The following is a 13,746-nucleotide window of genomic DNA, read 5'->3' as shown; positions in this document are numbered from 1 at the left end:
TGTAGTGTTGTCACTGGGTTACTGTATGTGGTCACAACTGCTTAATTTAGAACGCCTCTGAAGTAAAGCTCTTCTGCTCGTGCCAAGCTACCAAGGGGGTGAGCAGGGGTTGTTTTAGGAGGGTAATCTTCTTATCCTGACTAGAGGAGAGGGTCCCTATTTGTCAAACGTACCTACCTGTGCCAACTAGTGACTCCCAAATCTAACATTTCCCTAGGTGCCGGTACAGCTACGGTTAAAAAACTACAGCTAGGCACTTTGCCAAAAAAGGGTCATTTTTCACTTCGAAATTGATGTATGTCCATGTTGCATTTTGCGCTGTTTCCTGTCGCGGGCACTCGGGTGACCCACACAAGTGAGGTACTATTTTTCTTTGAAGACTTTGGGGAATGCGAGGTGGGTGTAAATTTGTGGATACACGCAGATTCCAGAACTTTCCACCATAGAAATGTGGGGAAAATGTGTTTTTTTTGCCAATTTTATAGGTTTGCAAGGGATTCGGGGTAACAGAACCTGGTGGAAGGCAGTCAAGTCACCCCATCCTGGATTTCCATGGGTGTCTAGTTTTCAAAAATATATAGGTTTGCTAGGTTTCCCTAGGTGCCGGCAGAGCTATGGTTCAAAAACTACAGCTAGGCACTTTGCCAAAAAAGGGTAATTTTTCACTGTGCAATAGAGGTGTGTTCACATTGTGTTTTGCGCTGTTTCCTGTCACGGGCACTAGGCCTACCCACGCAAATGAGGTACCATTTGTTTTGGAAGATTTTAGGTAATGCAGGGTGGGTGGAAATTTGTGGATCCACACAAATTCCAGAACTTTACACCACAGAAATGTGAGGAAAATGTGTTTTTTTGACAAAATGTTAGGTTTGCAAGGGATTCTGGATAACATAACCTGGTGAAAAGCAGTCAAGTCACTCCATCCTGGATTCCCCTGGGTGTCTAGTTTTCAAAAATGTATAGGTTTTCTAGGTTTCCCTAGGTGCTGGCAGAGATAGGGTTAAAAAACTACAGCTAGGCACTTGGCAAAAAAGGTAATTTTTCATTGTGAAAATGTTGTGTGTTCACGTTGGGTTTTGAGCCATTTCCTGTCCTGGACACTATGCCTACCCACACAAGTGAGGTACCATTTTTATCAGGAGACTTAGGGTAATTCAGATTTGTAAAGCAACTGTTATTACCTATTGACTTTCGATGCATTTCTGTCTACCAAATGAAAGACATTGTGTAAAAAAGAAGTCATTTTAAAAAATGACTGATAATTCTCATGCTAATATGAGTATTCCCAATTTTGGAAATGTTCAAATATCTACTGTTTCTAAACTCTATATTTTGTTCCCATTTCAGAAATACATAGGTGTCTTTCACACCGATTTTTCCATGTATACATTTTCCCACGATAATTGCTATATACCCGGTACATAATAAAAATCCATTCGAAATTGCTGCTCAGTTTTTGACTCTGGGTTCGTCGGGTTCTTGGTGAACCTACAAGTCCTATATATCCGCACAACCAGTAAGGCCCAGCAAATGTAACGGTATATTGCTTTCAAAGAGCTGTCATAATTAGAAGAAGCTGTCATAATTAGAAGAAGTTACAGGTGAAAACGTTGACACAAAAGGATGTTTTTTTTCAACTAATCTTAAATTTTTCCTATATTTAACTGTTACTTTCCATAAAGAAACCTTGGTGGATCTACACAAATGACACCTTGCAGAATTTAGAATGTTGTCTAATTTTCCAAAATGTATAGCTTTCCAGGATCCAATATTGCTTTCATACCCATTACTACCATTAACTGGAAGGAGGTTAAAAGCACAAGAAATAGAAAAAATAGGCTATGTCCCAGGGAAATGCCAAAACTGTGTGAAAAATGTTGGTTTTCTGAAAAAAGTCTGTCATTCCCTAATTGCTGAGAAACTGGTGATTTAAGTCCCACAACCCCTTTTTTGATACCACTTGCAGGGAGAAACCTAGACGCTTTAATTCGCAGCCCTTTTTTCCAATTTTTCCCCAAAAACCAAAAATTTAGCTGTATTTTGGCTAATTTCTTGGACCCCTCCAGGGGAATCTACAAACACCGGGTACCTTTAAAATACCCATGATGCTGAAAGAAAAGGACGAAAATTTGCCGTGGATACTTTATGTGGTCGAAAGGTTACAGGGGCCTAAGCGCGCACTACCCCCGAATAGCCCAAAAAAAGGCTTAGCACGGGGGGAGGCCTAGCAGCGAAGGGGTTAAGGCGGCTCTAAACATGTGTAGCGTCTTACATGAGATTTGTATTTGTGGCACAACCTCAAGCACAAATCTCTATGTGCAGACAGTCACCTAAATGTTACTCGCGTGATAATTCAACAGAAATTACACAAGGTGTATTTTTCACACAAAATTACATCAACGCTGCTCTTTGCGCTACATTGTGTCACAATGTATTTTTGTGCCTGTGCTATAAAATCGTAAATCTTGGCCCAAAATTACAGTGGCCAATAGTCACTGTAGGACAATTCTCTTATTCCTAAAATGTATTGAAGATTATTATCAACAATAAAAAGAAACTGACTTTCTAAAGCAATTACGTCAACAGCACAGCTCCACACTTTGGTGTTTTGTCCAGTAAGGATAGTTTATGCAATATTAAAAAAATTGCTCAGGAAAACGTGATTTAAAAAAGAAGTACAAATCTTACCTGCTATCCGGGTAGTCATGAGCAAGACTGCAGACGACCGTGAAAACATTGCTGTAATATTCACAGTGTAGTTTGTGCCTGGACGCAGGTCTAAACAGACATAAGGAGTATGCACATCCGTGGTGACGTTGAACACCATCTTGTGAAAAAAGTCCTTCTGGTACCATCTGCTTCCCCAAACTTGAAACTGAAAAGAGGCAGTGAGAGCTAAAATGTTCAGCTATATACAAGAGCATTTCAGATGTAGACATCATTATTTTTAAAACAATTTACTATGCTATTATCAAATATGTTTTTGTTTCTCACACACTATACACAGTGGCGGCCAACACGGATGTAGGGGTGTGTGAGGGGGGGGATGATGTGGGGTAAGCGGGTATTAAAAAAATAAAAGAAAAAAGTACTTTCTCGACGCTTCCTCGCTGCGTCTCTCCTCCTAAGTCCCTTGCTCAGCCTGTACAGGAAGCACATCTAGGCCCCCAGTCTGCCAATCACAACACTGCCTTAGCAGCATTGTGATTGGTCTGACTGCCGTGGTTCGGCGCTCAGACGCTGACTGGGAGCCAGGGCGTTTTCCACACAGGCTGTAATGCAGCCTGCATGGAGAACATGCAAAGTGGGCATGAATGCTTGTCCAGTGTTTGGCTGGACCGAAAGTACCTGCCAAACAGTCATCGCACACTTATGTGGGCTCTACCACTCCTCCTCTGCCCTACTCTGTGACCAGAGCAGCCCTGCCCCGCCCAGTCATACAAAGTTGCCCAAGACAAAATAAAATGATAATAACACAAGCTATTATCATATTATTTTCCCTTTATTTCACTGCTAAAAACAGTGAGGCAACGCTTCTCCGCCTTAGTGGAGGAGCCGCCTTTGACTATACAACACACCTTAGCGAATGCAACAAACATAAACCAATGTTTCCACACAAATCAAGTTCACTTTGATTTAGGAGCAACAGGAAAAAATACATTGATTCAACATTTATAATGTCATATTCCCATTTTTATGTATTCAAAGTATTAGTTTCCAAAGTGTATGTGTTCCCAAGTACTGAAAAGAGAGTCTTGCTTCTGTAGCCCAGACGTGTTTTGCACTGCGCCCCGCTTCCACAGGGAATTTAAAGTTCTTACATTTACAAATGGCAAAGAGCTTCAAATACTTAACCTTGGGTTTTGCAAATGAATAAATCACTGTGGCATAACCCATGATACATCAAGAGTCAGTATAGTATAAGAGAATCTTCTATATTTCACATTGAATAAATAATTTCTTTTAGAGTGCACTTGTTTTAAAGTCTGTATTGACTAGATTAGTTGTTAAAGATCACAGGTACAACGTTTTTTTTTACTAGCAATATTACTGTGCACTACAAAAGGAATGTTGTGCTGTTGATATTTGGGGGATGGGCTTAAAATGCTGCCTTCTATGTTGGAACAAGATTGAAAAATGTTAGAAGGAAAATGCTACTTACCCAGTATGCTTCTGTTCTTGGCATGTAGAGCTGTAGAATCTCATGCTTTGCATAAGATCGTCCTGTAGTGTTGGGTACGGATGTTTGCACTTTGTTTTTCTGGAACAAGTTTTCCCTAGTCATGAGGTAGGGGACTCCTCCCTTAGGTGATAGTGCGTATGGTCATCAATTCCATCTTCAGATTGTTTTCCGCACAGGGTGAGAGAAAGGAGTAGTAGTAAAGAATAGAGATGTCCAAGCGTAGGTATCTTTAGTAAAACAGAACTAGAGCAGTTACAGGTACCCAGGGAGGTAGGTGGGTGGGCGCATGAGATTCTACAGCTCTACATGGCAAGAACAGATGCATACTGGGTAAGTAGCATTTTCCGTTCGAGGCATGTGAGCTGAAGATCAGATGCTTTGCATAGACTATAGAGCAGTCTGCCCCGAAGCAGTGGCTATCCTGTAACCGTCGGAGTTGTCTGAAATAACGTTTTAAGTACTGCTTGACCCACATTAGCTTGTTGTCTTTCTAACACATGTACACAATAGTGTTTGGTGAATGTGTGTGGTGTAGACCATGTTGCAGCTTTTCAGATACATCAGTAATAGGGATATTCCCTAAGAAAGCCATAGTTGCCACTAACTTGTGAGTAGAATGTGCTCTAGGGCGTACTGTGAGAGTCCTTTTGGCTTTTTGGTAACCCATCTGAATACACTTAACAATCCGCCTAGCAATTCCTGATTTGGAGATAGCATTGCCTTTGTGAAGTGGTGCAAAAGCTACAAAGAGTTGTGTGGTTTGGCGAAATGATTTTGTTCTTTCAGTGTAATACAAAAGAGCTCTTCTGAAATCTAAGGTATGTAAAGCTCGTTCTGCAACAGAGTCAGGTTGAGGGGAAAATACAGGTAATTCAATCGACTGATTGATGTGAAATGCAGATACAACCTTAGGTAGGAATTTTGTGGTTGGTACTTTATGTAACTGGAAAAAGGGTTCTTCTATGGTTAGTATCTATAATTCACCCACTCTCCTCAATGAAGTGATTGCAATGAAGGAAAGCTGTTTTCAAAGTAAGGAACTGTAGTTCACATTTGTGCATGGGTTCAAATGTCTGACCCATTAGCCTTGTGAGGACTATGTTAAGATTCCATACTGGGGCAGGTGGAAGTCTTGGTGGTATTACCCTTTTTAGCCCTTCCATGAATGCTTTGATGAAAGGCACTCAAAATAGCGATAAGTGTTGCCTAGTTTGAAGGTAAGCTGCTATAGCAGCAAGATGCAGTCTGATGGATGTATAGGCCGAGGCTGACTGCTGCAAACGTAGTAGGTAGCACAGTATGTTCTGTATGGAAGCATTAAGAGGGCTGATGTGATTGTTATTGCAATAGATAACAAATCACTTCCATTTGGCTGCATTGCAGGCTCTTGTGGCAGGTTTCCTGGCCTCTTTAATAATGTTAATACAGTCTGGTGGAAGGTTGAGATAACCAAACTCTATGACTTCAGGAGCCAGATCTCAAGGTTCCGCTGTTTGGGATCTGGGTATTTGATTTCTGCATGGCTCTGTGTGAGGAGACTGGGAGTTAAATGTAAATTTTGGTGTGGTACCAGAGAGAGTTCCAACAGGGTTGTGAGCAGGGTTGATGTGCCCATGTTGGAGCTACTAGTATTAGCGTGAGTGATGTTTGCCTGACTTTCTGAACCACTGATGGAATGAGTGGGAGAGGAGAAAAAGCTCAGGCAAATATCCCTGACCAGTTCATCCACAAAGCATTGCCTTAGGACAACGGGTGTGGATACATGGAGGGGAAGCTATGGCATTTTGCTTTTTTGTGCGTTACGAACAGGTCTATGAGGGACTCCCCAGGCTTGAAAGTATGGGTGGAGAACTTGAGGGTGAAGTTCTCACTCGTGTATCTGATAGCTTTGCCTGCTGAGGAGATCCGCATTCTGATTGTTGACTCCTGGGAGATGTTCTGCTAGGAGGTAAATGTTGTGGTGTATCGCCCACCTCCAGATGTCTTGGGCTAAGTGGGACAGTTGGAGAGAGTGTGTTCCCCCTGCTCTTCTATGTAATACATAGCTGTCATGTTGTCTGTTCAGACTAGTACAGCTTTGCCAGAGAGGTGATCTTGAAAGACTTTGAGTGCTAGAAAGATTGCCATGAGTTCTAAATGATTGATGTGAAGCAACCTTTGTTGTAGGCTCCACCGCCCTTGCACTGTGTGTTGTTGAAGATAAGCTCCCCGGCCATTAAGGGATGCGTCTGCTGTTAACACTGTCTGTGGAATCGGGTCTATGAACTGCCGCCCTTTTGACAGGTTTTGTGTGTTCCACCACTGCAGAGAGCGATGAGTACGGCCGCTTACCAACACTAGATCGATTAATAGACCCTGTGACTGGTTCCACTGACTGGCTAAACTCTCTTGAAGTGAACGCATGTGTACCCTGGCGTGGGAAACAATCGTGATGCAAGATGCCATCATTCCCAGCAGTTGTATAAACACTCGAGCGGGAAGTGACTGAGTGGGTTGAAATTTGAGAACGAGCGCCTGAATGTTTTGAATTCTCGCTCCATTGGGATGCGCTCCTAGATATCGTCTTTGGCTGAAGATGTGATTTTAACACATTGACTGAGAATACTAGCTGTTGAAGCAGCTGTATGGTTAGGGAAGTGTGCTTCCAACATTGCTGAAAGTCTGTGCGATTTTGGGGGAATGTTTGGAGGAGTGTTGAAGAACTCCAGGCAGTAACCTGAATGGATAATTTGGAGAACCCATTTGTCTGTTGTTATTGACTGTCACTTTGGTAGAAATTGTGACAGTCGTCCCCCTACAGGTGTTAAGTGGTCGGAGGGGAACTATGGGCAAGTCACTGTTTTGTGTTGGATGGCGAGGTACGTGTATTGGAACCTCGACCTCTGCCCTTGTTGTTTCATCTGTAATTGCCTCAAAAGAAACCCTTTGAACCTGAGGGTTGATTATTATTGCCCTTATAGGTGGAAACAGTGTCAGAAGAAGTAGTTTTAGATCCTGCTCGATAAAAGGAGCGATGAAAGGAACCACACCCTTGTAGAGACTGAAGAGCTCCCATGGATTTAGCCACTTCAGTATCTTTATTCATTTTATCGAGTGAAGTGTCTACCACGGGCCCAAAAAGGTGTACTTATCAAAAGGTGTGTTTAATATTGAGGTCTGAACCTCTAGTTTAAACTGTGATATGCGCAGCCAGGCATGTCTTCTTAAAAGAACACTAGTGTTCATTGCCCTGGCCAATGTATTGGCAGCATCTAGGAAACAGCTAATTTGATTATTAGAAATTAACTGTCCCTCACGAACCAGGTCTTGCGCTTTTGATTTGTGTTCTTGAGGAAGAAATTGGATGAGTTGTTCCATTTCATCCCAGTGTGCACGGTCATAGCGTGCTAGGCGCCGAGAAGGACCAAAGGATTGACGTCAAACCAGAGCGCAGCGAGTTACATCCAAATCTGATGGCAGAAAAAAACAATCTGAAGATGGAGTCGATGACCATGCACACTATCATCTAAGGGAGGAGTCCCCTACCTCATGACTAGGGAAAACTTCTTCCAGAAAAACAAAGTGCAAACATCCGGACCCAACACTAGATGGCAATCTTATTCAAAGCATGTGATCTACAGCTTACATGCCTCTAACTTATATTTTCTTACCTGCATCTTGCAATACACATAGAAGAGGTGGTTTGTTTTTGTGCTAGAAGGCGTCCCTTCCTGCACAAAAACAAACTTGCTTGCAAAGCAGGCAACCTTGCTCCATGGGGCAAAGGTGCTTGCGATGGCGCTAGGCAGCACATTGTGTGTCAGCACTGGGAAAAGACAGGAATACGCAGTATAATGTAAAATACAAAGCATTACTGCACTTGCTCTGTCATGCAGCGCAGCAAGTTTGCTTGCTGCGCTGCATGCCGTTTTGACAAATAGGCCCCTAAATATTTTACAATGGCAATTATTACCCAACTTAATGTATTTTAACCACTTTAGAAGGATGATAGGTTGAGTGTTTCCTGCCCACATTCAAAACTGTGACCTACAGAGATATCTGCTACAATTGGAAGATTAAGACACTCAGCTACCTAAGCAACTAGTACCAGGAAAATAGACCAAAGACAGTAAAAGGAAGATGAGATTAGGCATAGTGACTGTTTAGCACATACCAAAACCTGAATAGTCTCCTGGAACTTTTTATAATCGGTTTTATAGAGAAAGAGACTAAATAATGTGTAACTGTGTAAGTAGAGCAGAAACTGATCGATCCCATGTAACCAATCTAACTAAACACCCAATGCGTTGTAGCTGACATTGACAGAGGTGTTCCGCAAAGATCTACAATTTTATAGGCCTGGGCAGAATTCAGGGAGTTCCGGTATGCGGAACTCATACCAGACCTCCGCGAAGTGCCCAAAAATCTCTGCCGTGCAACGCGGAGTTCAGCAAGCAGCAGAGAGCATTAAGTCATGCCGGTTGCGCTGATTTTTAGCGCTGAGTGTTTCCAGCACGAACAGCACTATGCCCAACGCAAGAGGGTACTAGTTCTTTCTGCCACTCGAGTAGATGTTCTACTCGAGCAGCAGCTTCTGCAACGCGAACGGAAGGTTTCTCAATGTGAGTGGTAGTGACAATCTGCGACCGCCCATGTTGAGAAATCTCGCTGGGAGGTGGTCTAGCCTTGGATTGTCCTCACTCGCGTTCACCAACTTAACATTGGCGAGCGAGGATAAAAACATGTGCTCCGTGGAACATGAAAACTCCGCAAACTCCATGAATGGAGCGAAGTTTACTGCCCAGGCCTACAATTTTACCAATGCTCTTCAATCTATACATGGAACAACACACAGAAATCCTCAATCAAAACTCCCATACCACATGTATGCTGATGATACGTAATGCAACTAACCCTGATTGTGCCATTTTGAGGTTGTCTCCATACTGCTTTTAGGTCAGCCCTCGTCATCTATTGGTATGTTCAAGTGTCATTCACATTTGCGTCCTCCCACCACAGCATACAGCATTTAGCAATGGGTCAGCGCTCTTCATCCACTGGCTGTCTTGCTCTGTAAATGATGACATTTTGCCTGATCACTGTGGAGAGATGCCTGAGATTTCAGTTCTAGTCTCAAGCTGTGCCTGACCTACTGGACCACGCCATATATTTATGTATTTTGTATTTTTGCCATTTTGTTTGTATATTGCTTATGGTTGAAAAATTAACATATAAAATAACTATGGTACTCGTACAAAGGCCACACCCTATGGCTTTGCCAATGCTTGTTCTGTCTTTTACCTTGCTTTAATTTCTGATGCGCAAACCCCTGACCAGCTTGGGTACGTGACAAGGGCTGCACAGATACCACAATTATGCATTTCCATCATTGATCAAGTTCCTCACTTTGAGAGGACATATTAAATTTTAACACAAGAGGTTAAAAGTTATTAGAATGTTGTAAAAACAAAAAAACTATAGCTATGTATTTTTTTATCCAATTGTCACTGACTGAATTTGACCTTCTGACACAAATATTTAAATCGCTGTAATTTGTAATCTGCTTAATATCTTCAAAAATGCATTTTATTCTATCAATTTTGCAGTGAGAATTCAAAACATATAAAAAAACTTCAGTTTCCACTTTATTTTTGCCAAGGTACAGAAAATGACCCATTTTGTATCGTTGAATAGAAAGAATATATATATATCTAAACATCATCCCCACTTACTAAGTACATCTTCTCTTCGCCAGCGCATCTCCATTGCAAACAGGTTTCATTAACAGCAGTTGCATTCAAGATGGGCTTCTTCACTAGAGAATAAATTAAACAAAATCACAAACTCATATGTCAAAGGTCTCATCGTCGTCAATGGAGAAGGCAGTTCTACAATTTTATTTAATTGGCTATTGAAACATGGTCTTGTTCTTGTTTTGTTTAGTGGAGAACAACCAGAGAAATGATAATCCCAATCACAATAAGGGTGTATTGCTAAAACAGGCAAGATGGAGCCGGGAAGTCAGACATACCTACTAAATTTCCAGTAGATTGCTTTTGTGCAGGAAGGAGCACCTTCCTGCATAAAAACAATCCCCTGAGGCATTTTCCTCTTGCAGCACGCATAGAAAGAGGAAAAAACAAGGAGAAATAGACATATTTCTCCTCGTTATGCCTCACCTAGGGAGGAGTAGCAGTTTTGGAGCATTGCCAGGTCTAACACCTATGGTAAATCTGGGAATGAGTCAAATTGATGGATTTTGCATGGGAACAGCCACAAACCACCCATGGAACACCTCCCTTGGGCAGAGTAACGTAACACAGCGATTTGCACTGCGTTGCTTTACTCTGGATTTTTCAAGCTACTCAGGGCCACTCAAAGTGGCCATACACACCTTGATAAATCTCATTTAAAGGTTGTGTCTCGCATGCACTCCGTTCCGTGGTGCAAAAGTGACACAACCATTTAATAAATATGGCCCATATTGAGCAAACCCCTAGAACTTGTTCACTGCCATCATATTAGCACGACCAGGCTCATCAACAAAATATACACTGCAATTAAGCAAATAAGTAGCAAGCATGGCATGGCATTGACAGCTGATGTGCATTACCACACACCACCTGCCAAATGACAAAATATGCAAAAACCGGGTTCGTACACAGTCACTACCAAAAAAATACAAACACTCCCAGTGTTGTGGAACATGTTTCAAAAGGTTGCCTCTCTGTGAGCAGAGGAATGGCGAAATCTAAAACATGGTGTAAATTTACATCACATACTTGACAGAATGTAAATCAAAGGGGAACAAGACCTACAATTGTACAACAGATCACATGATGGTGACATCTGTGGTTACTCACCTGCTGCAAGTAGAACAGCACAACTGATATAATCAACTCCACATTACCATTCCAAATACCTCGCAAAACAGGATAGAGCAGCATAGCCTGGACTAGTCTGTTGTGCCATGGAAGTGTATGTCTCTCCTGTCCCACCCAGCCTTGCCCAAGGGCCTGGGAGAGACCTATGACCCCAGCCACTTAACCATTCACAGAGGCCAGGGGCACAACATCCTTTCTGCCCTGGCCCCCATCAATGGCATATGGATGTGGTACATGGAGGAGTGGACAGCTGATAGTTGTCCCATTGTCTGTTCCGATTAAAGAACCAGACAACGTGCCAGAAAGGAACTGTCCGAATGTTTATTCATTCGTATATGTGGAAGATGGCGGGCCATGTGGATTGACAGCCATCCTTGTGTCACGTTCACAGCTGTGATAGTGACAGCAGGACAGTTGTCTTCTCCCCTGGTAATCTGTAATCCTTCTCCCGTTTCTCAAGAAATTGAGGAACGGGGTAGTTGGCACTAGTCCAAGGTCCTGTTCAGGGCATGCAGATCAGGAAACTTCTTTTCTGGTTTCTCAGACATGTAAATTCCAGTGGCTGACCCCTCTTTACCTTTGAATATACAGTACCACTTTATATTCGAACATCCGCAAGGAGCCTTTGAATCCTGAGCATTTCTTCTCAGAAAATCCATAGATGTACTCTGGGACTTTTCAAGGATGTAGTATGGATGGAAAAGGTATCCTCAAGTTATCTGAATATTATCTTAAAACTCATTCCAAATGCTCTCTATTTTTACTCTTTGTCAGTCATTTTTAAGTAACTTGTATAAAAAAAAGTTGTACTAATATAGCCTAAGGTCTATTTGACTCCTACCCGGTGTATGGATAGTGTCTGAGTATTCAAAAGAATTTAGTAGAAGGGGTCGTCAGAATGTTCCATTGTGGCCAGATGATTTTGCCGCTGTCAATTGACTGTCAGAATAAAGATAAAATAAAAATTGTGGGCTAAATATTGTTTTAAAAAATATTTTTTCTTTGGGTGAATATTTTCTATTATTGTCTTCCATGGGACGATGTGTATTAATTAATATTTAGGACATTATAATTTTGAGAATTTTTAGGCCTCGACAATTTGCGCCCATATCCTACAGTCACCCTAGGCAGGCCGATCTTTTGGTTTTGGCAAAAGGCAGTAGCAACTTCCTGACTATCTTAGCCATGAATGAGTGCTGAATGTCCATTTTCTTTTTCAATGTATTAACCTTTCCTAGCACAGGCTCCTGGACTGAATGTTGGTAGGACCAACCACCCATGGATTTCGGGTTCTTCACTCACTGAAGTCATCCCTCACATAGTTTTCAGGGTGCTCGCTACTTGCTTTGGTTATCCACCAATTTCCCAGGAGGACTGTCTAAGAGCTTATAAAGTTTGCAGCACTTGATGGGCCTGTTGTCTAGAGTAATCTATATTCATACTGAAGCTTTCAATAATGATACTAGTATGGTGGATTAGTGTGGAAGAGACGGGATCCCTGAGACAAATTTTAACAAGGCTCACGTTGCCTATATGTTGATCAAGAAAATTGGTAGGTGGTTTTACATGGTGTTGCTCTTAAGCCCATGCTAACTCCATTCAAAGTCTACAAACCTAATAGCAGGTAGTTACAACTTATTGTACCTCTCTTACACTTGTCTCTAAATATTTGCGTTTTCTTTTCCTTACTGTTTTGTTAAGTATTTTATTTTTATAATTGTATTTTTTACTTGGGTTATTCGAGCACCATCTTAACTGTGTATATTTTCTAAAATTATGACTACCTTCTAAAATATAAGCATTGATTTGATTAAAGATGAATGAAACCAAGGCTTCAGAATTATCTTTACTACGGTGCTGTTGTAAGCTTTCTGAAACTTGGGCTCTATTCTTCTGTTTAGCAGGGCGCTCACTGCATGGAGTGCAGTTTTCTGGAAGTAAACACAAAAGTTTATGTGTGTGGTATATGTTCATTTAACTTTACACAACATCATACTTTTTTTTATCTGATTTTGCCTGTGCTTAGGCACTAACTGGAAATAAGAAAGAACTGCCTGTACCCTGTGGGAAAAAGAACTACTTTCTTCTCTAAGCTTGGAGCATGTGCCTTCAATCATGGCACCAAAAACCATGATCTTCCTTAATGGGGGCCTTATACGCATATTCGTTCTGCAGTCCCAACCCTGCGGATTCGCAAATTCACAGGATTTGCAACTGCAACATGGCTTTTTGGTATGTGTGGAACTCATTTAGCAAGTCAGAAAAGCATTTCCAACCCGCAAATTGGTTTACCGACCCACACCGGATAACAGTTAGGAAAGGCGTGAAAGAGGTTCCTTTTTCATTGTGATTCAGTCCTGTTTGTATCTTTGGATTTTGCGGTTCCAATAAATTGACCAGTTACCGACTTGTGAATGGCGTTGGGAACCTTAACTGGAGTAGGCACCACTGCCTGCTCCGTTCACCCCAAAAAGTTTTCACATAGAGGAAACTTTTTTTTTTTTTTTTTTCCCAGCAGTTCCAAGTTCTTTATGGAGCACAAGGTACACACCTGTAAATGTACAAAATGTTGTGATTGCAACCGCAGGGCTGCAAAAAGGGGGTTTGCACGTCTAACGTTGCAATTCACTATGTGAAGAAAGGAAAGTTTAATTCACAATTGTCATTTCAATTTGCAATGGCCACATTAGGAGGCTTATA

At 41.7% G+C, this 13,746-nt stretch overlaps 1 protein-coding gene across 4 annotated transcripts in view; it reads right to left on the bottom strand.

Moving 5' to 3' along the window:
* Nucleotides 1-13,746, bottom strand: part of SUSD1 (sushi domain containing 1) — a 678,087-nt gene that overhangs the window by 317,164 nt on the left and 347,177 nt on the right. For all 4 annotated transcript variants that reach the window (XM_078676643.1, XM_078676646.1, XM_078676644.1 and 1 more), the window contains 2 exons: nt 9,895-9,977; nt 2,689-2,875 (listed from right to left, as the gene is read on the bottom strand). In XM_078676643.1, the coding sequence (XP_078532769.1) occupies nt 2,689-2,875; nt 9,895-9,977 (270 nt within the window). The remainder of the gene's footprint in view (nt 1-2,688; nt 2,876-9,894; nt 9,978-13,746) is intronic.

Source organism: Lissotriton helveticus, chromosome 2_1 (assembly GCF_964261635.1).
Source record: "Lissotriton helveticus chromosome 2_1, aLisHel1.1, whole genome shotgun sequence".
Taxonomy (NCBI): Eukaryota; Metazoa; Chordata; class Amphibia; order Caudata; family Salamandridae; genus Lissotriton; species Lissotriton helveticus.
Note: the sequence above shows the minus strand (reverse complement) of the source record. Positions and strands in the feature narration are given on the sequence as shown.